The 26,763-nt window shown below is 50.2% G+C and overlaps 1 protein-coding gene across 4 annotated transcripts in view; it reads right to left on the reverse strand.

Annotated features, from left to right (window-relative positions):
• MYH10 (myosin heavy chain 10) overlaps positions 1–26,246 on the reverse strand; it is a 132,313-nt gene extending 106,067 nt beyond the window's left edge. Inside the window, exons 1-3 of one of the 4 annotated variants that reach the window (XM_086685981.1) lie at positions 25,878–26,246; positions 18,761–19,136; positions 1,478–1,634 (exon numbers count right to left, since the gene is read on the reverse strand). In XM_086685981.1, coding sequence (XP_086542107.1) covers positions 1,478–1,634; positions 18,761–19,136; positions 25,878–25,936 — 592 coding nt within the window. In that variant the 5' untranslated portion in view covers positions 25,937–26,246. Of the gene's footprint in view, positions 1–1,477; positions 1,635–18,760; positions 19,137–25,610; positions 25,766–25,877 lie in introns of those variants that run through there. The other 3 variants (XM_086685978.1, XM_086685979.1, XM_086685980.1) reach the window with 3 other exon arrangements.
• Between the last annotated feature and the right edge of the window lie 517 nt (positions 26,247–26,763).

Consider the following 26,763-nt stretch of genomic DNA (forward strand, 5'->3'; position numbering starts at 1 on the left):
GGCGCTATACTTGACGAACGCCTTCCCGCTACCCTTCAGACCCAGCCCCCAAGGCCTGCAACGCAGTGACAGGTGGACAGATCACATCCCGGTTCCTGAAGATCACGGAACTACTTTTTTTTTTTTTTTTTTTTTAATGTTTTATTTATTTTTAAGACAGAGAGAGACAGAGCATGAGTGGGGATGGGGTAGAGAGAGAGGGAGACACCGGAATCCGAAGCAGGCTCCAGGCTCCGAGCTGTGAGCACAGAGCCCGACGCGGGGCTCGAACCCACGAACTGTGAGATCGTGACCTGAGCCGAAGCTGGACACTCAACTGACTGAGCCACCCAGGCGCCCCACAGAACAATTTTATAAGAGCCGATAGAGTTTATCGTACTTTGCCGAGTTTATTTTGTAAAAGATGAAACGAGAGGGAGCGTTATTACAGGAGAGCTCACAGAGCACTAGGAGGTCCCGTGTTCAACGCTGTCTTTTTGAGCAATAAGAGGCAGATGCGTTCAAAATGGCCACGTTCTGGTTTTCAGGAAAATGTCCCTCCGTACACCGTTGTGTCTAAAGCCAGGATTCAAAGGGATGACTCTTCAAATTTATACTTCATCCTAAGCCCAAAAGGAAGCTACTGCGATCCACCAACCGGCCCAGTGCTTTCTAACTTCTGTTGTCCCCTCTTCTACGTATTTATGACAGAAATATTTTATGACCTTTTGCTCCCCAATGAAGCCTCTACCTTTTCCATCATCCCTCCCGTGGCTCTTCCTGTGGGTGCTAAAACCCAGTCCAAGAGAGTTCTGGTTATCCCGGTTTGTGATGGACAGCAAACGTATATAAAAACGTATTAATGTGAAGTAATTATGAAGCAACAGTCATACTTACCTACTTCTTCTAGAAAATGGCCACACTGCCCATTGCCATCTTAAAAATTCCTAATTCAGGGGCGCCTGGGTGGCTCAGTGGGTTAAGCATCCTACTCTTGATTTCTCAGCTCAGGTCATGATCTCACAGTTCACGAGACTGAGACCCGTGTCAGGCTCTGTGCTGACACTGCAGAGCCTGCTTGGGATTCTCTCTGCCCCTCTCCTCCGTTCATGCTCTTTCTCTCTCACTCTCTCTCAAAATAAATCAATTAATTAAAAAAAATTTTACGGGTGCCTGGTGACTCAGTCGGTTGAGCATCTGACTCTTAACTATAGCTTGGGTCATGATCTTAGTTTGTGGGATCGAGCCCCACATCAGGCTCTGCACTGACAGTGTGGAGCCCGCTTGGGATTCTGTCTCTCCCTCTCTCTCTGCCCCTCCCCGTGCTCTCTCTCAAAATAAACACATTAGAAAAAAAAAAAGACTTCGTAATTCCTCCACAATAAACACTTAACTACGTTTCAAGATTGTTTAAGCTTAAAGCCCTTTGAGACACAAACAAAACCACTAACTCACATTTAAGAAACTGAGTATTTAGTACTCTAACCCTCCCAGTTACCTTGAAGCATGCATCTATAAGCAGATTCAGAGATAGCATAGATGTGTGGAGGCATCTCGTGGCGTTTCTTCCCTCTGTACATTTCAATGATATTCTCAGAGTAGATTGGAAGATTCTTGTAAGGGTTTATGACTACACAGAAGAGTCCAGAATAAGTCTAGAAGAAAAATAAAATACAGCGTTAAAAAAAAAACAAACAATCCCTGAATATATCACACAGCCAGAGACCATACAGTAATCTGAACGGGAGCCTTCATCCCTAGAGTAATTAATCCCTTCTCCTAATTAAATCTAGCCGAGGATATACGATTCCAAGCCACAGGCAGTTCTCCCACAGATCATTTATTAAGGGGCACTCTTCTGGACTCAATTCCTTCATCTGTAAAATGGCCATAACAACATATGCTTCCCAACCTCACAGGGCTACCAGCGAAAGGCTCAAGCAGCCCGTGATTCATGTTTTCGGGGCTATTCTTTTCCGAGTGTGCACGGTACGAAAAGGTCGGTAATCTAGTTCCAGATTCCACACTGCAGCTAATCATTTAGGAAATGCCATGTGTTAAGTTTGGGTGTAGAATCAAAGAAGAATACCCACAATTACCTGAAAACGTGGTTGTTAAAGAGATTTGCAAAAACATAAAACTTCTCTAAGTATTTTGCTGTGGAAAACAGCGTTTGTTTTGTGAAAGATTATTTATGTTAACTTGTTGTACACTTTTTTTTTTTTAATGTCTATCCATTTTTGAGAGAGAGGGCATGAGTGGGGGAGGGGTAGAGACAGGGAGACACAGAATCCGAAGCAGGCTCCGGGCTCGGAGCTGTCAGCACAGAGCCCGACGCGGGGCTCGAAATCACAAGCCATGAGATCATGACCTGAGCTGAAGTCGGATGCTCACCCGACTGAGCCCCCCAGGCCTGCCTGTTGTACACTTATTTTAAATGAATTTATTTAAACAAATACGTGGCTAACTATTTTTAAGTGAACTGATACATATTTTTAAAATTTGTTTTAATTTCAAATACAGTAAGTACCGATAAATATAAACCACACAAACACTAAAGGACACAAAAGGGTCCTCAATTTATTTTATTTTTCTTAATGTTTTTATTTATTTATGAGACAGTGTGCAAGCAGGGGAGGGGCAGAGACAGAGGGGGACAGAGGATATGAAGCAGGGTCCAGGCTCCAAGCCATCAGCACAGAGCCCGACGCAGGGCTCAACAACTCACGAGCCGTGAGATCATGACCTGAGCAGAAGTCCGACGCTTAACTGACTGAGCCACCCAGGCGCCCCCTCAATTTTTTTTTCAAAGGCTTTGTTTTTAAATCATCTCTACACCCAGCATGGGGCTCGAACTTATGACCCCAAGATCAAGAGTCACATGCTTCACCCCCTGCGCCAGCCCGGCGCCCCGTGGGTCCTCAACAATTTTTAAGAGCCATTAGTCTAGAAGACATGAACCCTTCTTGGCCAGCACAGTCACCATTATTAGAACTGATACTAGGAACGCTTTTGATTTGGGGGTTTTCTTAATTCGCTAAGAATGATTTCTGAGAAGAGTGTACAAAACTGACCGTGGGGGTCAGGGAAAAACAGAACCGCCAGGCTGCTGCCGGGGGCCCCAGTCCTCCAAGGACCGAGGCATCTGGAAGTGGCAGTCCGTGGCACTGTGATACAGGCCTTTTTTGTTTTTTAGTATTTTTGATGTTTATTTAGTTTTGAGAGAGAGAAAGACGGACAGAGCAGGAGCGGGGGAGGGACAGAGAGAGAGGGAGACACAGAACCCGAAGCAGGCTCCAGGCTCCGAGCCGTCAGCACAGGGCCCGACGCGGGGCTTGAACCTGCAAACCACGAGTTCACGACCTGAGCCAAAAGTCAGATGTTTAACCGACTGAGCCACCCAAGCGCCCTGCAGGCCTTTTAATGAAGGTGATCTGGGGGACCGAGTCCACAGGCAAGAGGACACTACAAAGGCCGGGGCTGACAGCGTTCAGCTGCGTGGCCCGCTCCCCGGGGACCCTAAAGGGTTTCTCAGCCACAGCTGTGTCTGTGAAGGCGGAAACCTTGGCAGCTGCCGTCAGAAGGCACCCTCGAGACGGCTCTAGGCGCACACTGCAGTGACCGGTGCTAACGCGGGGACGGGAGCCTGCTGGAAGGAGGGCAGTGGTCAGGTCAGAACCTCATCTCAGGCTGTGCCCCCCACAGCTTTCCTAAGTCACAACAGGAGGTGCGGGTGTGGGCAGAGAGGAGGCAGAGGCGAAAGGCTCTGCCCCAAGTTCACGGCTAGGAGCTGTTCGCCTTACTTCTGAGCCGGCCAGAGGGACATCGCCCCTGTCTGCCTGAGGCCAGAGAAGGCGCCTGCCCCCTCCCTCGCTGGACACTCGGGTCTTCTGACTGTCGGCTCTCTCGTCCGGGCAGCTCAGGTCCCAGACAAGCCTGGCTGGCTCCTGTACACAGACAGGTTAACAAATCCTAACTATACATCTCAATGATTATTTTAGAAATGTTTATTTATTTAAGTAATCTCTACACCCATCCTGGCACTTGAACTCATGACGCCGAGATCAAATCAAAAGTCACGGACACTCTTCCGACTGAGCCAGCCGGGCGCCCCTCGATGAATTTTTATACAGACCCCACTTTTCCATTCAAAAATTAGATCGGAGTCTATCATGAAGCTACGGATTCTACACTTCACTTTTATAAGAGGTAAATTATAGACCGACCACAAAGAAAACAAAACAAATAAATGCAAGAGAGTTAAAATACGGAAATTCAGTTTAACATCCCATACCACGTATGGCGTGGTAACAGATCCTAACAGCGACATTTAACTCAGAAATAATTCCCACATATGTGTCTCCCATGCGGTGGGTGCTTTTCTGAGGACTCAGGATCACAAAATGACTCAGTCTCACAAATATGAGTACGTCATCTAAAAACAAGGTTAAATAATCATCAGTACCCTGTGCTTGCCAGAGAGGGGGAGTAAAAAAAAAATGTTTATGTGGAAACATCATTCAATTTAAGTGCCTGAAGAGCTGACTTTGAACTCTCTGGAAATGAGCTCCAATTCCGGGCTCCTGTAGAAATGATAACGGAAGCGATGCTGTGTTACTTTCATCTTCCGCGGGGCACATGGCAGGAGGACAATATGCTGTTAAAATCCTGTCTCTCTGACGCCAAAGTTCCAATTAGACCTCATTCAGTGTGTGAATAGGCACACGAGACTTTTTACGCCTTCAAGAAACACGCACCTCCGGGTAGGAACACAACAGACTAAACACACACGTGAGACAGTAAAAAGAGAGCGGTAAGAAAAGAGAAGGAGAAAGACGAACGCGATTATAAATGGGACAGAAACTCTGGAGCCGCACACGCAACCAACCCCAGGCCCCGAGAGTCAAGGCCGTCTGGTCAGAAACTGCAAAACGAGGTACAAAATTCAGACTAGACGGTCTCTGATGTCCTTTTAAAAACTAGTTAAAGGGCAAAAGGAGGGATAAAGAAGTTGCCATGAAAACAGGGGGAGCGGGGCGCCCCGGTGGCTCAGCCAGGTCATGATCTCACGGTTCGAGAGACCGAGCCCTGCGTCAGGCTCGGTGCTGATGGCGAGGAGCCTGCTTGGGACTCTCTCTCTTCCTCTCTCTGCCCCTCCCCCACTTGCTCTCTCTCCCCTCTCTCAAAATAAATAAATAGACTTAAAAAAATAAAATAGAAAGTGCACGAAACTTAGTGGCAGGATATAGGCAAGGCACAGTGAACAACTCGGCCTCGCCGAGCACGGAACGTGCACGGTGGGAGCTCAGAAGGGCGGACTCAACCGCTTAGATTCTCAATGTTTATTTATTTTTGGGACAGAGAGAGACAGAGCATGAACGGGGGAGGGGCAGAGAGAGAGGGAGACACAGAATCGGAAACAGGCTCCAGGCTCCGAGCCATCAGCCCAGAGCCCGACGCGGGGCTCGAACTCACGGACCGCGAGATCGCGAGATCCCGCGAGATCGCGAGATCGTGACCTGGCTGAAGTCGGACGCTTAACCGACTGCGCCACCCAGGCGCCCCATCAACCGCTTAGATTCTGCCCGCACAGGCGATCAGGTATCAGAGGTTCAGGGGAGAAGAGCGACGGAAGGGAAGGAGCATGTTTGTAAAAGGATCGATCTGGTAGCCCCACGGAAAAGAGACCGGAGGGCAAGAGGTGAGGAGCGGGGAGTGGAGACTACTACTGCCCCAGTCCCAGCACAGTGCCGGGGCTCAGATGAGAGGGGAGAGGTGGGTCACGAGAGAGCTGGGGGGAGGGAGACTCCATGGCGCTCAACAGGTCTGCACATAAAGACCACCAAAGATGCGAGCTAACAGCCCCTGCGTTCAACCGATGTACATACAGGAAGAACAGTCTGATATGTGGGGGAGATAACGAATCCCCTTTGAGCGTACAGAGCTTGGGCGATGCTGAATGGGGATGCACTACAGCAGGCGCGCCCGGGAGAGCGCCTAGGGAGAGCTGGACAAGCCAAGAGAACATTCTGAAGCACTGTGAAGGCCTGACGGACGTCTGTGCGGCCTCCGACACACCAGCTTCTGTTACGCACCTTCCTCAGAGCGACAGGCAAAAACACCTGCACAAGAAACCTGCCGTTCTGTAGACACGCTGCCCTGCTTTATGCCTCCAGGCTTCTGCACACGCAGCTCTCTCTGCCCGGAACGCCCACCATCCGACAGGAATGCGCGCGCACGTTCTTTCAAGGTTCCAAGGACTGGGCAGCCAGGAAATGAGGCAGTGAGGATGTCAGGGCCAGGGCGCAGAGCAGAAGCAGGACCGAACGGGGGTCTCACCCAGGCCGCTGCCCCGCTGCAGCTCGCAGAGGGCATCAGGCCACCACCCGAAGGAGAGTTCACCCTCACCATCTGCAAACACTGCACCCACAGAGATTCGCACGCATGTTTGAAACGACAAACCCGAAACCCTATGGGAGGAGGAAAGCATCGTCATCCAGAGGCTTCAGAGAGAGGATGTGCCTATGGAAATTGCCTACAAAATCAGCTAAAAGGAAGCTTTAGGAAACAGATTCACAGGTGCAGCAGAATGTAGTACAACAGGGACTCCACCAACTGGAACAGAAATGCACAAGGAAAGGAGACGTGGCTGAGGCCGGCAAGGAACGGCTGTAGGCAGTCCTCTGACATGAACGCCCAAAACCCCACAGTGGAGAGAAAATCAAGAGCAGAACGGATATCAGGAAATAAGCGATCCAGTGGGCACATCTATTCTGAGAGCGCTTCCCCCGTAGAGAAGAACAGGACAAGAGGTACAATAACAAAAGAAGGCACAAGGATAAAGACACTAGAATAATCATTACTGCTTCTTTGGGGGAAGAAAGGCCAAAATTCTGTAAAAAAGGACAATCATCGAAAACAAACTGGTTGCTAAACCCTTAGGTGAATGGCAGACAAGGACACTCCCAATACACACGTCCGCCGAACAAAACCCCAGACCCCGGGCTGACTCACTTGTCAATCTCAACACCACAGATAGAGACGAGCTGGCATTAAGCGTGTCCTGAATCCACATCTGATCAAGCCTCTGGACGCAAATGCAATCAACAAAATCCAGACTATGGCAGGTTCTACAGAATGGACTCTGTTTCTTCAACTAAAAGAGGGGAGACGGACAGATCAGAAGAGACAGAACAACTACTTAGCATATAGTGACCGTCTCTGGACCCTGAAGTGAGTAGACCCGCTGCAATAAACATTTGTGAGACCTAAGGGCAGTGTGAACGTGAGCGAATGATGACACAGAATTATTAAGTCCTGCTCACGCAGACGGTAGTTACAAATCCCAAAATCGGTGGCTGAGGACCAGGAGGCTGAGCAGAGTGAAATCTTGAGCAGCATGCAAGGTCAGGAGCACAGAACTAGGACCCTGCCCGCTGGGAGGAGGGGAAACGTCCCAGGCTTTCACCTGAGCCCCTGATCCATGATGAGCTACGCGTGCTAGACCTGTTCGCCTACCCGCCTGCCCAGACCAGGACTCTAGACACAGCTCAATGTCATTGCCTCCGTGCTTCTTTCCGTACAATCACGGGCACATGAGACACCTACAATGCAGGATAACATCTGCACCCCTGTGAGTCTGTTTGCATCGCCTCGTCTTGTTACCTTGGACAGTGGCATGTTCCAGTGATTAAAAAACGTGATCGAGAATTCTGCCAGAGAATCGGGAACCATTAAAAGAAAAGCCATAAAAAGAAACCATAAAAAAGCAAACATAAAAAGCCTTTAAAAAATCATAAAAAGAAAACCCAAATGAAAAATGCAACATAAAGTAATGGAAATTAGCAATTCACCGGGTGTGTTTAAAGGCAATTTAGATACCGATGAAGAAAGAATTAGTTCTTCCACACTTTATCAGAAGCAAATATCTGAGCTAAGCACGGGGGGGGGGGGGGGGGGGGGGGGGATGGGGATTAAAGATTAAAATACAGAAGGATGGGAAGGCTGCATGGGGCGCAGTGACAAGGTTGGACTCAGTGGCACAAGAGTGCTAGCAGGAGGAAAGGGACCGCAGGGCAGAAGTGGTCTTGGAAGGGGCGATGGCTGAGAATTTTCCAAAACCAACCAAAGCCATCAAGGCACAGACGAAAATGCTCCAACCTCCACGCCTGATACAGAGACGCAAACTTCACCTAAGCACCTCGGAGTGAGTGGGCTGGAAACCAAAGACAAAGAGAAAATTTTAGGAAGCGCCAGTGCAAAGAAGCAGATTAGCGTCAAAGGTACGAGAGCGAAACCGCAGGCTGGGTTCTCAACGGCACACAGCGCGGTGGGAAAATCACCACCAGCTCTGGACTCTAAATCCGGGGGCGGGGGGAGAAACGTGAGAGATGAAGGAGGAGGGGCACCTGGCTGGCCTGGCCAATGGAGCATGTGACTCTTGACCTCGGGGTTGTGAGTTCGGGCCCCATGCTGGGCGTGGAGCTTACTTAAAAAAAAATTGAGGAGCGCCTGGGTGGCTCAGTCGGTTGAGCGGCCGACTTCGGCTCAGGTCATGATCTCGCAGTCTGTGAGTTCGAGCCCTGCATCGGGCTCTGTGCTGACAGCTCAGAGCCTGGAGCCTGCTTGGGATTCTGTGCCTCCCTCTCTCTGTCCCTCCCCCACTCATGCTTGTGCTCTCTCTCTCTCTCTCTCTCTCTCTCTCAAAAATAAACATTAAAAAAAATTTTTTTTTAAATCTAGACAGAGAAATCCACGTCAACATACTGAGCAGCAGCGTGCGGGCCGGGAGGCAGCAGGGACAGAGTTCAACTGCTCCGGGGCCGCTCTGCGTCCACTGCGGGTAAAGAGCAGCAGTGGCAGTCAGTCTCTGGTTGGTCAAGGCTGCGCTGGAGAGCAGGTGACCGCTAAAGGAATGACGAAGACGAGAGCAAAAATACCCATCACAGGGTGAGAGGTGAAAAGGTACAATGGTAACAATAAACGTTACCTCATCGAAAAAGGAGGGAGAAAGAAGGAAAAGCACAGAACGGGGGGACCAAGAGGAAGCAAGGGGTCAGATGGCCGAGTTCAACTGAAATTTTTCAGTTACTACTGTACCCGTACATCAGCTAAATACTCTGGTTAAAATATTAATACTGTCAGATTAGGGCCAAAAATAACAACTACAGGCTGTCCATCAGAGACCAACCATCTTACGTAGAAAACCACAGGAAGGCTGAACATAAAAGTCTGGAAAACAACAAGCCGTGCAAACACTAAGCAAAAGGGAAAAAAGCTAATACTTCCCAAGAGAAGTATTTACTTCTATTTATTTATTTTTAAAATTTCTTTTTGAGAGAGAGACAGACCGACAGACAGACAGAGCACGAGTGGGGGAGGGGCAGAGGGAGAGGGAGACACAGAATCCGAAGCAGGCTCCGGACTCCGAGCTGTCAGCGCAGAGCCTGACGCGGGGCTTGAACTCACGAACCATGAGATCATGTCCTGAGCAGAAGTCAGCCACTTAACTAACTGAGCCACCCAGGCGCCCTGAGAAGTATTTACTATTTAAAAAAAGACCATTTCACGAGGATCCACCAGAAAGATCTAAAAATCCTACCTTTGGATACATGTGACAACATAGCTCCAACACATATACAGCAAAAATGACAGGACTGAAAAGAGGAACAGATTAACGGTGACCGATAGAGAACAGCAAATAAAACTCGAAAACCATGAGGATATACACTGCACAAGAGGGACCCTGCATCCAATCACAGCGGATGTGTGTGTTTTTCAAGAGCATGCTGACCTCTTACCCAGCTCGAGCACATGATGGACCATAAAACAAGTCCAACAAACTTCAAAGGACTGAAATCGTTCAGGGTATGTTGTTCTCTGACCAAAGGGATTATTAGAAACAACAAAATCAACCTGAAAACTCCCTGATGTTTGAAACAAAATTTTTTTAATGTTTATTTATTTTTGAGAGGCAGAGAGAGAGAGAGTGTGAGCAGGAGAGGGGCAGAGTGAGAAGGAGACAAAGAATCCGAAGCAGGCTCCAGGCTCCGAGCTGTCAGCACAGACCATGATGCGGGGCTCGAACTCATGAACCGCGAGATCATGACATGAGCCGAAGTTGGACGCTCAACTCACTGAGCCACCCAGGCACCCCTGAAAACCCCCTGATGTCTAGAAATTAATCAACCTACTTCTAAATAACTCGCAACGTCCATGAAGACACCCTCAGTATTCTGAACTGAACAGTAATGAGAATACAACATACTGGGACTTGCAGAATACAGCTAAACACCTAGCACTTACACCTCTGGGGAGACTCCTTATTTATTTATTTTTTATTTTTCTACTTGAGAGAGAGAGAGAGAGAGAGAGAGAGAGAAAAGGAGTGTGAAAGCGGGGGAGAGGGACAGAGGGAGAAGGAAAGAGAATCTTTTTTTTTATTTGAGTGTATAATTTATGAGGCGCCGGGGTGGCTCAGTCGGTTAAGTGTCCGACTCTAGTTCAGGTCATGATCTCACGGTTTGTGAGTTCGAGCCCCGCGGCGGGCTCTGTGCTGACAGCTCGGAGCCTGGAGCCTGCTTCAGGTTCTGTGTCTCCCTCTCTCTCTCTCTGCCCCTCCCCCACTTGTGCTCTGTCTCTATCAAAAATAAATAAATGTAAAAAAAAATTTAGAGCGTAGATTTATTTAAGTTCATGTTAGTTAACCTACAACGTAGTATTAGGTTCAGGGGTAGAACCCAGTGATTCATCACTTATATACAACACCCAGTGCTCATCCCCACAGGGAGAGAAAATGTTAAGCAGGCTCCATGATCAGCACAGAGCCCAACGCTCTAGAGGGCTTGATCCCACGACCCTGTTCGTGACCTGAGTCGAAATCGAGATTGGATGCTCGACTGAGCCACCCAGGCGGCCCTAGACTTCTTTTACAAAAAGGGTAGCAGATCAGGAATTAAAGAGTGTCACTACAAATTCTACAGAAAATAAGAGTGTATGATGCACAACTTTATGCCAATAAATTTGAAAATTGAGATGAAACAGAGAAATTCCTAGAAAAACACAATTATCAAAACGAACAGAAGAAACTAGAGATCTGAGAAATTCTACATCTGTTTTTTTTTAAAATTTTTTTAGGTTTATCTTTGAGAGAGAGAGATAGACAAGAGTGCAAGCAGGGGAGGGGCAGAGAGAGAGAGCGGGAGACACGGAATCCGAAGCAGGCTCCAGGCTCCGAGCTGTCAGCACAGAGCCCGACACGGGGCTCGAACCCACGGACCACGAGATCATGACCTGAGCCCAAGTCGGATGCTCAACCAACTGAGCCACCCAGGCGCCCCTGAAAAGTCCTACATCTATTAAAGAAAAACTTGCCTACAAAGAAAACTGTAGTTATTTTAAAAAGCAATAACACAAACCCTCTCCAAGCAATATCTGAGAACACACAAAGGTGAGATATTCCCTGATTCATTTCATAAAACCAGCATCACTTGAGAGCAGAATACGACAAGGATATTACAAAACAAGGAAAAATTTAAGCCAATCTCACTCATGAATAGAGATGCAAACATCCTACACAAAATATTAGCAAGCAGAATCCAGTATATAAAAAGAATACTTAGCCCTTGCCAGGTTAATTTAACACTCAAAAATATATGTAATTCACCACCATAACAAAATAGCCAGAAAAATCACACTATCATTTCACTCGATGCTGGAAAAAACATTTGACAAGTGATATCCAAACAGGATTTTAAAAATTCATCTATTCAGGATAAAAACTAAGAATAGAAGAATTCCCTTAATCTGATAAAGAATATTAAAAACAAAACAAAATGGAAGCAAACCATCATTTTTTTTAAGTTTATTTTTTTTAGTCATCTCTACACCCAACATGGGGCTTGAACTCATAACCCTGAAGTCAAGAGTCATGTGCTCCACTGACGGAGACACCCAGGCACCCCAAAGCAACCATCATTCTTAATGGTGAAATGATGACACTTCTGAGATCAGGAATGACAGACACCGATGATCTCCACTGCTGTTTAACAAATATTTACTAAGGGTCCTAGGAAACACAATAAAGCAAATAAAAGAAATGTGCAAGAATTAGAAAGGAAAAAATAAAACTGTCACTATTTGTAGACATATAGAAAATCCAATAGAAATATCCATAGAGGACGCCTGGGTGGCTCAGTCAGTTAAGCGTCGACTCTTGGTTTTGGCTCAGGTCATGATCTCACGGTTCATGAGTTCGAGCCCCACGTTGGGCTCTGTGCTAATGGTGTGGAGCCTGCCTGGGATTCTCTCTCTCTCCCTTGCTCTCTGCCCTTTCCCCACCTGTGTACTCTATCTCTCTTTTAAAATAAATAGGTAAACAAACAAAAAAGGAATATCCATAGAAAAGTAGAAAAAAAACGTAGAAAATCCAAAAGAATCACCAGCTAAACTGTCATGACCAATAAACAATCTTAGTAAGATTTTATTTGTAAGAAATATGACAGGGGCACCTGGGTGGCTCAGTCAGTTAAGCATCCGACTTCAGCTCAGGTCATGATCTCATGGTTCGTGAGTTCGAGTCCCATGTCAGGTTCTGTGCTGACAGCTCGGAGCCTGGAGCCTGCTTCGGATTCTGTGTCTCCCTCTCTCTCTGCCCCTCCCCTGCCCATGCTCTGTCTCTCTCTCTCTCTCTCTCTCTCTCTCAAAAATAAACAAACATTAAAAAAAAATTTTTAAAACCATGACAACTGTATTTCTACATCATGGCATCCATCAGAAAATGCTAAAACCACGATTTAAGTAGCATCCAAAAAAAAATCAAATATCCCAAAATAAATGTAAGAAGAGCCATCCTGGCCTCCACAGACAGCCATAAAACAGATCATGGAAGATGAAGAACTAAGTAAACAGATACAGCCATGAACTAGAAGATCACATATTGCCAAGATCGTGCTTCTCTCCTCAGCTGATCTACAGAATCAACAAAATCCCAAACAAAATTCCAGCGAGGGTGCATGTGTGTGCATGTGCGTATGTAAAACTGACATACGGTTCTAAAATTATATTGAAATGCAAAAGATGTCACAGCCAAAACCACCCTAAAGAATAACAAAAATGAGGGCACCTACCACACCCGATACCAAGACTTAGTCTAAAGACAATGTGATCTCAGCCGGAAGATGGGCACACAGTCCCCCGACACAATTAAGAGCCCACTTAGGAGCACCTGATATGTGACAAGGTGGCACTTTGGAGCACTGGGTCAACTGGACAGCCATCTCACACCACACACAGAATCCGCCTCCAAATGGGGCCGAGGCCAACCCCGTGAAATACACCATTACATTCCCCTCTCAGACCGGGGCCTTCTGTCTCCTGCTAGAATCTGCCTAAATCAGGCTTTATCTAGAAACACTGGATGTAGGAGTTACAGATCTGTGTACGCGACCACCCGGGATTCCCACTCCTCACACACCGTACAGAAACACATGCCTGTGGGCCCCAGGTACTGGCCCCAAACTGGCAAACACCCATGTCCAAAAGTAGCTGAGTGGATAAACTGGGCCAGAAATCTTACCGTGGAACGTTATGCTATAACGCTACAACAGGATGAACGAAATATCCCAACCTTTTTCATTTCAGGGCCCCTTTACACTCTTCGAAATGATTAAAGACCCCAGAGACCTTTCATTTTATATAACCAAGCTTTTATAAACATACACCTGTTCATTTCAAAATACCCATCTTAAAATAAATCTCGTTTTAAAATAACGATACTTGTTAACATCAACAACGTCTCTTACGAAAATAACCTTACGTTTTCCAAAACGAAAGTGAGAAGGTGGTGCTGCTTTCCATTTTTGCAAATCTTCTGATTGTCTGGCTCCAGAGAAAGTGGCTCGGTTTTCAAATCTGTTTTCGCATTCAATCTGTGGTGCTATGTTGTGTCGGTTGGAGCAAATGAAGAAAATTAGCCTCACACACATAGCTGGTTTGGGAAAGAGAGCCGGAGTTTAACTGCCTTTCCCAGTTACCGTGGCGACTCCCCCTGGATGCTACCCCGAGACTCGACAAGTGAGAATTTCTTCAAGATCAGACGCAACGTGGCACACGTATCCCTATCGACGAACTTGCATCCTGTTCCTTACGTCAAAATCCAACAGCTTATCTTGCCTGTCGAAAGAATCTTTAACCCATCCGTGATTCTGTAACTATGTACACATCATTTGGAAAACGCTGGCTCAGCGAGTTATGATGGCCTTCCAGATGATGCCATTTCATCGTACGCCATTGGGAAAAAAAATCTGTCATTAATATCGCCCTCTGTCTCATCGGAAAGGGTTGCAAGTGCTGACAGGCCGTCACGTCCACAGGGGTAAACGGGAGTTTCCCCAAATCCGAATTTTCATGCGAAAACTCAGATTCTGGCATTGGCAACAAAGATGATCAATTGTTCCGTCTGAAGGGACGGGGCCGCTTTGTTCATTTCTCTAAATGTGTCTGCTGAACACCCCAGTTTGAGTAACGGTGGCTTATCTGTGAGTCACAGTCACTCTATCAGATAAAAATTGTGCACTCTTAAAAAAAAAAATAGCGAGTTCGGTTTGCAACCCATAGAACTACGCCCCTGCCTTTCCCCGCGGTTCAGTATGGAAGTGTTTTATGCATGCTTTACCACCCCATCGCGTGGTATATTCAAAAGACTCCAGGGTTGACATTTCATAAAATCAATGATTTCTCCTGCTTTCTCAAGGGCAGCCTCATGCGACACTGGATTATAATGACTGCTAGCACAGTCTGGAGTCACTGCCTTCCCCCACCATCGCTTCTGTACCTTCAGTACCAACATTGACAGTGAAAGGGGCAAGTAACGTCTTCAAATAATCACGAGAGCCATTGTAACTCATCCACTGGAACAGTCTTAGGGAGACCCTGAGGGTCCACAGGCCGTGCTTTGAGAACTTCTGCATTATACCAACGCAAAGCAATACAGATGAACCTTAAAAATGTGATGCTGAGTGAAGAACAGACACAAAGACCATCTCCTATGGGATTCGTTCAGGTACAAGTTCGTAAAGAGCAAAAACTACACTATATTGGTTAGGGATGTAGGCTTGGTTGATAAAACACACCGGAGGATCTTAAGACACTTCTCAGGAATTAATAAACAAAACAGACAAAAACTAGTAAGGAAGATTTAGACAGAATTAAAAAGCTTAGTCCAAGGGCCACACACAGAACCCCCCACCGAACAATAACAGAATTAACGCTCTCGCCAGGCCCAGAAAACGCTCATCGAAACTGACGATACACAAGGCACACAGCCAGTCTCCACAAAAAACAAGGAACGGTATTATGTGAACCGTATTCTTTTCAATGCATGCAGTTTAAAAATCAGTAATAAAAAGACAACTTAGAAACCCGCCTTGTGAAATTTTTAAAGTCTCCTTTTAGGTGGTTCACAGGTTGGACAAGAAATCGTAACGGAAAACAGAAAATATCTAAGGCTGGTGAATAAAAATACCACGCATCAAAAGGCGCGTGTGAGGTGAGCTAAACCAGCAGCAGAGGAGGCATTTACAGGTTTCAGATGGTTCTACTAGGAGAGAGGATGAAGATATGTGACCTGAGGAGGCGGGAGGTCGGGGAGGGTACATTCGACGAAGATACAAGGAAATGACTTAACTAAGCCTGTTGGCAACGTAACTCACTCACGTGAATGTGCGTTACCACCGGTCTCCAGAAACGCGTCCAAAAGGTCGCTCCCAACTCCCTACAGTGTCTGCATCTCAGCTGCTCAATCCCCACCCACTGGTGAATCCCAACGCCAAGGACATCTTCCTCACCCTCGTGGATACCCGCAGCCCCACTTTCTTACTGGATCCTTTAAGTTTATGTATTTATTTTGAGAGAGAGAGAGCGGGGAGGGGCAGAGAGAGAGAGGGAGACAGAGGGTCCCAAGCAGGCTCCACGACATGGGGCTCAAACTCACGAGCCAGGAGATCGTGACCGGAGCTAAAGCCAGACGCTTAGCTGACTGAGCCGCCCAGGCGCCCCTCTTACTAGGATTCTTGAAGGTCAAGTGCTCCAGCTTGTCGCTGGTGGGAGCCCTTCCTCCACCCCACTAACCGCAGACACGACTGTCCCAAATTCTGAGCTCCACTGGGACCTCACTGGTTCGAGATGAACTCAGCTTGTCCTTCTCTAAAGACCAAGGGGGGGCCGCGCTTGGAAAAGAAATCCAGACCTCGCTCAGGTTGTCCCTGAGTTTAGCTGGGGAAAAAAAAAAAAATCAAACTTACTTGATAAAAGACACTTGCAAACTCTTAGAATCACGGCAAGGAAGGACTACAGAGGAACTCAGGTGTCCTTTCTTCGATTCCTTCCCTTTTACCCAGAATCTTCTTCCCCTTTGAATGTCCCTCCTCTCTCCCACTCGTAGGAAGCTGCGAGGAGGTCGGAGGCGGGGAATCAAGGTGAAGAGGCTGGCAGGAAAGGCGGCTGGCTCCCTTCCACACTGCAGCTCCCTGCACCCCCGGTGTCGCGTTTCCAGCACCAGACAGCAGCCGACACTGACCCCTGCTCAAATCTGAGATGTCAGCTGGCGATCTGACAGGTGACATCGGACATCTCACATCGCGACCCACCTCCCTCCTTCGCTCCCTTATTCCCCCCAGCCCCCTGCAGCCCACTGGACCAGGGAGGAAAGGAAGGGGGACCGTGCAGGCAATGGGTACGATGGCCACGGGTCCCCTGTCTTCCCAGGGCGGGACGGGCCTGCGCCCTGGCAAAACCACAAGCCGGGCCAGGACGTGGTGGCCTCACACGTTCTGCTGTGCAATCCTGGCCAGATCCTCGATGCTGCTCTCCCGTGATGCTCTTACTGGTGACTTCTCTTCCCCAAACCTTTTCCAGTTCAAGCCGCCTTCCCAACCGTGGTGGGTGTCCCCCACTTTGCGCCTTACCTCACAGAGACAACAGAAATGGGGGGCCGTCAGGCTTGACTGTAACTACTCTGGCAAAGGTTGTGGGAGAACTATCCACTCCTCAGATCCTTCCCTGGGCAGCTCCCTCCTATCAGAAAGGTTCCAGCCCTAACGCGACCTTCTCGAAGAGCCCTTCACGGAGCCACTGCGGAAAGCCACTCTCCCGACTTACTCTATCCCCAGTCCGGTTTCATTTCCTTCTGGGATGTGTCAGAAAGGCAGGGACCCGGCCTGTCCCCACACCCTCTCCCCAGCACCTAGAACACAGTGTTCAGTAAATAGTCACCAAATAAGCCAATTTCTTTGGGAAAACTAGTTCTGAGTGACCAAGAGCCCCGGGAGCACACCCACCCCCCTCGCACAAAACTATGGCCCTCGTCGGGCACGTGGGCGGCTCCGTCGGTTGAGCATCTGACTTCGGCTCAGGTCGTGATCTCGCAGTTTGTGAGTTTGAGCCCCGCAATGGGCTCTGTGCTGACAGCTCAGAGCCTGCTTCAGATCCTGTCTCCCTGTCTCTCTGCCCCTCCCCCATGCTCTCTCTCCCCCCTAAAAATAAACATTAAAAAAAAGAAACTCAACCGCTCTCTTCCCAACTCAGACCTTTACGAAATCAACTTTTCCCTCTGCTTTGTTTTATTCTGAATCAAAGCTCTCTAGCGCCTTCTTTAAGCCACTGCCGCCCTGTGTCTACTATCCCCTCAAGCTTTTTTTTTTTTTTTTTCATTCTAGAGCTTTTCGGGTATCTGGCTTGCATTTTTCTGCTCTCCCTTATCCCTTAGTATTTTTAGTAACTCTTTCCACATGGTCAGTGACATCGTCAGTGACTGCAACACACGCGTCAACTGCTGACCACAGGGTAACCCCGGCCTCAGTCTCGTCCTGGCTTCCTCTTAAAAACCTCAGTCCGACTCCGGCTCAGGTCGTGATCTCGTGGTTCAGGAGTTCAAGCCCCACATCGGGCTTGCTGCTGTCAGCACAGAGCCTGCTTCGGATCCTCTGTCCCTCCCCGGCTCGTGCTCTCTCTTTCCCTCAAAAATAAATAAAACATTAAAAAAAAACAAAAAACAAAAACAAAACCCCTCAGTCTCCATTTTTCCCACCAGCCTGCACTTGGTAACTCGGTTGCCCTCACTCCTCACAGAATCCTCTGTGCTGGTAGGGCTCTGTGCTCCACGCTCCTGGACACACACGGACTTCCCGCGGGTCTGCGGTCTGGATCCTACTATTAACGCAATTCTCACCCCACATCCAACGCCCTGGTCTTCCTCCCACACGCTCTCCTGATCTGCTCGTACTCCAGCAAACCACTACGAAAGTCTTCAACTACCACGTGAGTATATTTAATCACGGGTTGGATTATTTAAAATCACACATTAAGGGGTGCCTGGGTGGCTCAGTCAGTTAAACGTCTGACTTCGGCTCAGGTCACGATCTCACGGTCCGTGAGTTCGAGCCCCGTGCCGGGCTCTGCGCGGACAGCTCGGAGCCTGGAGCCCGCTTCGGATTCTGTGTCTCCCTCTCTCCCTAGCCTTCCCCTGGTTGTGCTCCCTCTCTCAAAAATAAAGAAACATTTTAAAAAATAAATTAAAAATAATAAAGTAAAATTACGTGCTAAGATACAAAGGAACGGGAGACTTGGGTAAGCAAGAGGTGGCCTTTCTATCTGTAACACGGACAGTCACGTTAAACGGAGAGCACGGGTACTGCACGTCTCATTTGGCTCCCACGACGGCAGGTGCAATTTACTTGAATTCCCAGCCACCACCTCCCACGATCACGTGGCCGGAAATACTCACGTAGATAAGTCCTGAATAGTAGCGGTCCTTCAGGTTGTGTAACACAGAAGCTTCGTTCAAGCACGTCAATTCCGCCATATCCTCCACCTTGGAAAACTTAGGTGGGTTCATCTTCTGGATGTCATCTTTGTTGACCATCGCCTTCTTTCCATTCTCGGCCAACTCCACCATGACCTCATCTCCCCGCTCTTCCTTGATACTGGCTGCCTCGAAACCATGGCGTTCCGACGGGATCCACACTAGCTTTTTAGCCGTCCAGTCGGCCTGAGTGGCAGGGTTGTAGATGACTGCTCTGTCCACAAAGAGGTACCTCTCTGGGTCTTCGAGTCCGGTTCTCTGGGCCATTGTAAACAGAAGGATCCAAGAGCAATTGCCTCTAGGAGAGGAAGACGAGGAGGAGGACAAGGTTAGGTGTTTACAAATACTGGACAACTCACAGATTTTACTCCTCTGAGGAACTTAAATCAAAACCTTTGGCCGACAGGAAGCATCAATGGTAGCAGAGGCGCTGGGGTCATCCCCTTCACGGCCACGCTAACCGGGCATCCAAAGTAAATGTCAGGGGTGACCACAAACTAGGAGCCCTCAAGACATGCCCTCTGTTACCAAGGGCTGAAAACCAAGCAGGGGGAAGAGGCCGAGTTCCTGCGGGACTTTCCCCCCCCGCCCCACCTCATCTCTTCTCTCGCCCCTGCCACAAATTAAACAGGGAGTCAAGATGGCAAAGGAGAATGAAGACAAGGAAAGCAGAGACTCCTGATGAAAGGTCACGGAGGTGGTGCCTGAATTACGGTGGCCACAGGGGCGGAGCTACAAAAGGCACAGTAGCTGCTAAACAGTAAACCATCAAGGGGCGCCTGGGCGGCTCAGTCGGTTAAGTGTCTGACTTTGGCTCAGGTCATGATCTCACGGGGAGTTCGAGCCCCGCACCTGGCGGTACACTGACCACTCAGAGCCTGGAGCCTGCTTCGGATTCTGTGTCCCCCTCTCTCTCTGCCCCTTCCCTGCTCGAATGCTGTCTCTGTCTCTCAAAAAAAAAAAAAAAAAAAATATGAATAAACGTTAAAAAAATTTTTTTAAAAAGCACGTTCTTTCAAATCAGGTTAAGAGTTAGTCTAGAACATTCGTGATTTTCACAATTGATGTATCTTAAGACCTAATTGGTTGACTCAACACCCATCTGCCATTGGTTCATACTGAGCCGTCGGCCACGGCTCCATACAAGCCTCTCTCAGCTGCGTCTCGTCCTATCCTTGTGCCCCTGACTTTCTGGATCAAATGACGAGATTTTACAGTCATCACTCACCTTTCCGATGTGACTCATCACTCCTGCCTGACAATATCTTTGTGGAATCTGATGCCATCATTAAACACTTTTGTTATTACCCCAAATTCCAGGTTATTACAAATCCCAGAAGTATGGTCTCCGTGACCTCGTCCAAATCAACCCAAGAAGCCAACTGAGTAACTCTTCTTGCTCTATCACATCTTCCCAGTTTTTGCCTCCCCCACAAAACGATGGGGGTTCTTAGTAGGCAAAAGACAGAAAGCTGCAAGGCCAATCATGGAGTAGTCCAGGGCCGCCTGGCTGGCTCAGTCGGTGGGGTGGGCGACTCCTGATCGCAGGGTTGTGAGTCTGAGCCCCACTCTGGGTATGGAGATTACTTAAAAATAAAATCTCAAAAGAAAAGCAGTCCAAAGTTGTTAAGAGGCTCTTAACCTTGGGTCCACAAATTTCAAGCTCCGTGAAATCACTGAAATGGTATAAAAACGTACATTTCAGAAATTATTTGTCCTAAGGCAACGCATCACAAACATGCACGCCCCAGAGCCTGGTTCTCAAACTTTGGCGGGTGCAGCACGCAAAAGGCTTGCTGGAGCCCCATCCCAGAGTCCCCAGTTCAGCGGGTCCGGGGCGGAGCCTGGTAATTTGCATTTCTAACAACTTCCCAGACGCAGCTGGTCCTGGCTTCCCCGCCCCCCCCCCCCCCCCTTGAGAACCATCACTCCTTAGTTCTCTGGTTGCCATGGTGAGCCACTGGCGTTAACAGGTATGCTGGCATAGAAACAAAGGTTGACACCCAATGTTCTAGACTAATTCTTAACCTGATTTAAAACGTATATGCTACCATTTTGAAAATCATGGACTTGAGTAAAACAAAAATCAGAAAACAAGACGAAACAAACGAACAAAAAAAAAAATCACAAAAGATGTAGCATTAAGACTTCTCCAAACAAAAATGCTAACATGTTTTAGAGTTCAACTTGTATTTGCCTTCTTTGGCATTCACGTGCAGGCGGGCCATACAGTACAGAAACTTTTCACGGGGAGCATGTACAGTCTGAAGAATGGTTTCCAATGCCCATCATCACCTCCAGGGACCGGCTTTCGTAAGACCAGTAACACGCTTTCTGTCTTTGCAACGTATACTTTGCAAACCGCTAAGAAGGGAGCCATGGCACTGAGGGGGGAATCATCCAAGGTCAATCTGGACCCGGACAAGAGGACACACACCCCACCTTTACAAATGGCAGCCTTTTGAAAGAGAAAATATCCCACCCTAACAAAATATGGCAACAAGTTACTCTCATGATTAAGAGGTATGAACTGGATATCCCACATGACACCTAGGAAGTGGTCTCGCTTCTCGTAGGCGCGTGCGTGCACAAATTTCTGTAATTGGCATGTAATTACATTGGGCATGTAATTATATGCTTAAGTTGAGTGGGTGGCTATAAATTAGAATAGCTTAACAGGTCATTTCTGCAGCAGACCTTTTTTTTTTTTTTTTTAAAGTAAATTATATACTTAAAAATTAGTTTGCCGAATCGGTGCGTTTTATTTTATTTTCTTAAGTTTATTTATTTTGAGAGAGACAGAGAGAGTGCAAGCAGGGGAGGAGCACAGACAGAGAGGGAGAACCAACTCGGGGCTTAAACTCATGAACCGTGAGATCACAACCTGAGCCAAAATCAAGAGTTAGACGCTTATTGGACTGAGCTACCCAAGTGCCACCCCAAATTGGTACATTTTAAATTTATCTGTATTTTTTTTTTAATTTTTTTTTTCAACGTTTATTTATTTTTGGGACAGAGAGAGACAGAGCATGAACGGGGGAGGGGCAGAGAGAGAGGGAGACACAGAATCGGAAACAGGCTCCAGGCTCTGAGCCATCAGCCCAGAGCCTGACGCGGGGCTCGAACTCACGGACCGCGAGATCGTGACCTGGCTGAAGTCGGACGCTTAACCGACTGCGCCACCCAGGCGCCCCAATCTGTATTTTTTCTAGGTGAGGAAATGATTGTCATGTAAGGTGGGGGAAAACAATAGATCACAAAAATGTTAATTATAAAATGCTCCTGATGTTGTGGGGGAAATTTACATACACACTTTTTTTTTTTTTAAAGGGAACAGATAATGAATTAAAAACAGATAATAAGTGGATAAATAGGAACAGATACACATTGAATCTTCACTGGATAGTGAGATTACAAATTACTTCCACTTTTCCAGAGTTTCCTACAAGTAATTAGACGCTGAGCGGACCGGACCGTTTCCTGTTCCTGGCTGTATGGTGAGCACTTAGCCGCTTCCGGGGGCCACAGGACACTGACCAAGTATCACAGGCGTGGTCCCTACCCTCATCGTGACCTTCACCTTCTCCACAACCCAAAACCTACCATTCCTCCCAATCCTGACCCAAATGCGGCCCTCTGAGAAGTTCTTTTTCAGGTCAATCTGGCAACTTAATCCTTCTCGTCCTCACATTTTCAACTGCTCTCCTGGCATTCTTCGTGCTCTCTCCCTGCACTCTAGCAGAGGGCTGCGCAGGTAGTAGGGACTCAGGCTGCTGAGTCTGATCGAGTTCGGGCGGCCAGCGAGGAGGCTGTGTTCACTTTAACTCCATTCCTTCGTGCATTTGGTCCCTGATCTTGAGAATACTGCTATTTAACGGTGAGCCCACTCCCAAAAGCCTAGTCTGCGGCAGGGAGAACAGCACAATTTTTAAAAATAGCAAACACTGCTCTCTCTCGTTAATTACGGCCGGCCACTATTCTTTCTACACGGTTTACCTTTACCGACTCTCAATCCTCACAACCATCAATATCTCCATTTTACAGATGAAGGCGTTAAGGTGGAGAGAAAGCCGATAACCAGCGCGAGGCCGCGGATGTCACAAGCAGCAGAGCTGGGGTTAACCTCAAGAGTCCCAGCCAGGTGACCGGGGGTGTTCTGAAGGGCGTGAAGTATGCTCCACGCTGCCTCTCCACCAAATAAAAATCCTATTGATTCCGGTTTCAAGAAGGCAGGCTCAGCAATGAACACACTAGCACAATCCCGCAAAGGCTTTACGTTTAATAGGAAAAGAAAAAACCACTTATACTTAGGAGAAAAGGGAATGAAGAGGAAGCTCTTTGCAACAGACAGAAAGATAACTGGAAGGTGTTTGGCATCATCTGGAATAACTGGCTAATTGTAGCGAAGTCATTGATCTGTAGACGAAGGAACCCCCTACTGAGCCAAAGCCCCATCCCCTTGACTGGATTTAGACACACACACCCCCTTCCCACGGCCATTTTTTACTTCCAGCGAAATGCCACCCAGCAAACTTCTCAGCTGCCTCCCGGCACCTACTATAGGCACAGAGATGGGAAAACAACTCAATTTTGTGAAGATCTTACGCACGCCAAGGCAAACAACGATGGATACATTATCTGTGACAGCACATCCCTCTAGAACAGATCAACTAAAACAGAATTGTCCCACCTGGTTTAACACCCCCACTGAGGCGACTTCACCTTACAGGCACGTGGGAACCTATTAATGCACCAAAAATGCCGCGGAACCAAATGAGCACGCCCCCAAACCAAACGCAAAAGGGCACCCGCTATCTGTGGCCTGCACCTTCTCTCTGCTAACATCTTCCCGCTGGGTGTGGAGGCAACCCCAGGAATTTCAATGCTTCCCATTCGCTGAGAAAGTCCACCAAATGCTGAAGCATACAGTCTCCCCCTCCCCGCACGACGTGCCCTTCAGAATTTCCTCCAGCTCGCCTTTCATTCTGTCTGTCTTCATTGTGATGATTTCCCCAAGGAGCCCAAATAAAAAGCCAACCTCTGGGGTCACATCCCTTTGCTGCAAAAGCTCGGGCTGCACACCGCCCGATTACACCGTATGCTTTCTCCAGATAAGGCCAGGGAAGAACCGAATTTGAGACACAGGAGTAAAAGGATGCATAAAATAAAATGGCCACTTTTTCAGAATCCGAGACAGACGGGGGCATACTTCAACGTCAAAAGCATGGGACTAAGAGAATACTTGGTAAGGGCGGACTGATGAAGGAAACAAAACAATAAATAGATTAAAGTTTTCCAGAGTGAGGTACTATCGAGAATAATGAAGCCTGCCTCAGAGAACCTTCAGTTCCCAGCATTAAAAAAAAAAAAAAAAAAAAAAAAAAAATCTCAGCAAAGCCAAAGTATTATATTTAGTATATTATATTATTGGGCAAAAACAGCAGCCTTTGTTCCGTTCGCAGGCTGGAGCTACCCCGCCTGCTCTCCCCTACCCCACCCCACCCCACCCCAGCCACCCCACCCCCTTGCATCCACCGCAGTGGTCTTGAACGGAGCCGCAGAGGCCCCAGAAACAGATAACGGTCACGGGCAGAGGCCACGCCACCCAGCTGAGCCCAGACCCGCCGAGCGACCAGCCTCCCTCCCCAGGCCCCGGCTCCTGGGCCGGCCGGCCGGGCCGGGGGGCCTCCCGGGTCCCCCCGAGCCGCACCCGCCCACCGCAGGCCCACAAAGCCCCCGCGAACGCCGCGACTCGGCGGCTTCCACTCCCCTCCGACCCCATTCCAGGCCCATTTCATGGGCTCAGGGTGTGACCCCAGCTGCAGAAGGCCAGCCAGAGAGTCCGCGGCGAGCCGTGCCCGGATCGCTTACACAATAAAGGGATCCCGAGGCGAGGGCTGACCCTCCCCCCGGCCGCCCTGCCGCAGCGCGCCCCCGCCGCATTTCCCGCCTCGCCCCCCACCCCGCCCCGGGCCTCGCCGCGCGTCCGGCCTCGGCCCCCCGCGGCCCCCCGCCCGCGCTCCTGCCCCACGGCCCCGGCGGAGTCCACCCACCCCTCCGCGCGCCGGCGGCCGGCTCGGACCCTCGCCCGCCGCGCGCTGCCCGGGCCGTGCGGAGGGGCCCCTGCCCTCTGGGCCCCCAACCCCTCGGGGCCGGGAGCGCCGCCGGCCTTCCGAGCCCTGCGAACCCTCTACCGCACCCGGGCTGCCGGGCCGGCCTAATCCGCCCGGGAACCCACCCAGGAGCCGGCCCTTCTTGTCGGGCGCCCCCCACCCACACCCAGGATCGCGCTTTCCAGCCCGCACCGCGGCTCCCTCCCCTCGCGGGACCCCCGGGGCCTCCACCGGAGCACTAGGCCTCCCGACCCCCGTGCCCCCCGGATCCCACACACCGAAGACCAGGTCCCTGCATCCCCACCCCCGGATTGCCATCCCCAGCCCCCCCCCCCCACCCCAAGGGTCGTCCCCCCGGCACACCCAGGCCGCGATCCTTGCAGGGGTCTAAAGCTCCAGGACCCTATTCCTCGACTCTCCAGAGGGCTCTCCACCCACCGGGGTCGGTTCCCTCCGCACCCCCCGCCAGGGCCGGTCCCCGCACGAATCTCCGGCTCCGCAGCACCAGCCCTCCACCCAGCGCCACCTCGGTCTTCTCCGTGCTCCTGCCTCCCACAGGCGCCCCGCACCCTTCCCCCGGCCCGGGACCCTTCCCTCCCCCACCGCCGTGCCCCCGCCCGCGGCCGCCGCGTTCGGACCCGGGCCGCCGCACCTCTCACCTTCAGCCGAAGATGGTGGCGCCGGCGCACGTCCCCAGCCGAGACCACAGATCCGGCCCCTCAGTCCCAAACCCACCGCTGCCTCCGCCGGGCTCCTTTAGCACTGCCGCTCGGGGCTGCCCCACCCACTCCCACCCTCATTGGGCCAGCTCCACGCCCGTCACCGCCGCCCCCAGACCCACTGGTCCGTTTGCGCGCCCATCTCCAAGGGAAGACGTTAGCAACCCGAACGAAGCTACCTTCCCGAGGTCCGCTCCCTCCACCCACCTGGAATGATGCTCATTGGCTCCCGCTCCCAGCCCAGGCCGCCGGGGCCGCAGTCTCATAGGCTGTCCCGCACGCCCGTCACAGATTCCGGGAGGTGCGGCCGGGGCAGCCGCGGGCGATTGGCTGGCGCCCGCGGAGACGGACAGCCGGGGCCGGCAGGGAGCCCGCGAGCCCGCGGAGCAGTGGCTGCGGACCCCGCGGGGGCCCGGGCCGTGCGGACGCCGGGGCAGGTGTGCCGCGGCGGGGAGCCCCGAGCCGCGCCCGGACGCGCCTCGCCCGGCGTCGGGCCGACGCGGCAGCCCACTCGGGCGCCTCGCCGCCCCCTCTCCGTGCCGCAGCCGGCGTGCCCCGCAGCCGCACCGGCTCCCACCGCCGAACCGCGGGCCCCCGGCGCTGCCTGCAGGGGCGGGGCCCGAGCGCGGTCCACAGGCCTTACGTCACCCCCGGCGCTGCTGCGGGGGGCGGGGGCCGCGGCTCTGCGGCTCACCTGCAGTGGGGGGAGGGGGCGGGGCCCCCGGCGGCTCTGCCCATGCGCGCGGGCGCCGCCGGGGGCCCCGGGCCGTGGGCCGCGCCGCAGCCGCCGTCGCGATCCCGGGCGGCCTTCTCCGCTGCCGCAGTTGGGGTGTGTGCGCGGGGAGGGGCCTCGCTCCCTACCCGGGCTCCTGGCTGGCGCTGAGATCCCAGAACGAGAGGCGAGCCCGCCTAGGAGAGAAGACTCGGGAAAAGGACGTTCCTTCACCTCACTCATTCGTTCTTTGCTTCATTCATTCATCATAAGGAGCCCCCTGTCCAATCCCCTTGCGCCTGTAAGCTCTTCGGAGGCCTCAGAAGACTTTGGAGAACTGGAGGGGGCGGGTTGGGGGGAGGGGGAGGCTCCAAAATAAGG

This window comes from Puma concolor, chromosome E1 (assembly GCF_028749965.1).
Source record: "Puma concolor isolate L17-30 chromosome E1, mPumCon1.1.hap2, whole genome shotgun sequence".
Lineage (NCBI taxonomy): Eukaryota > Metazoa > Chordata > Mammalia > Carnivora > Felidae > Puma > Puma concolor.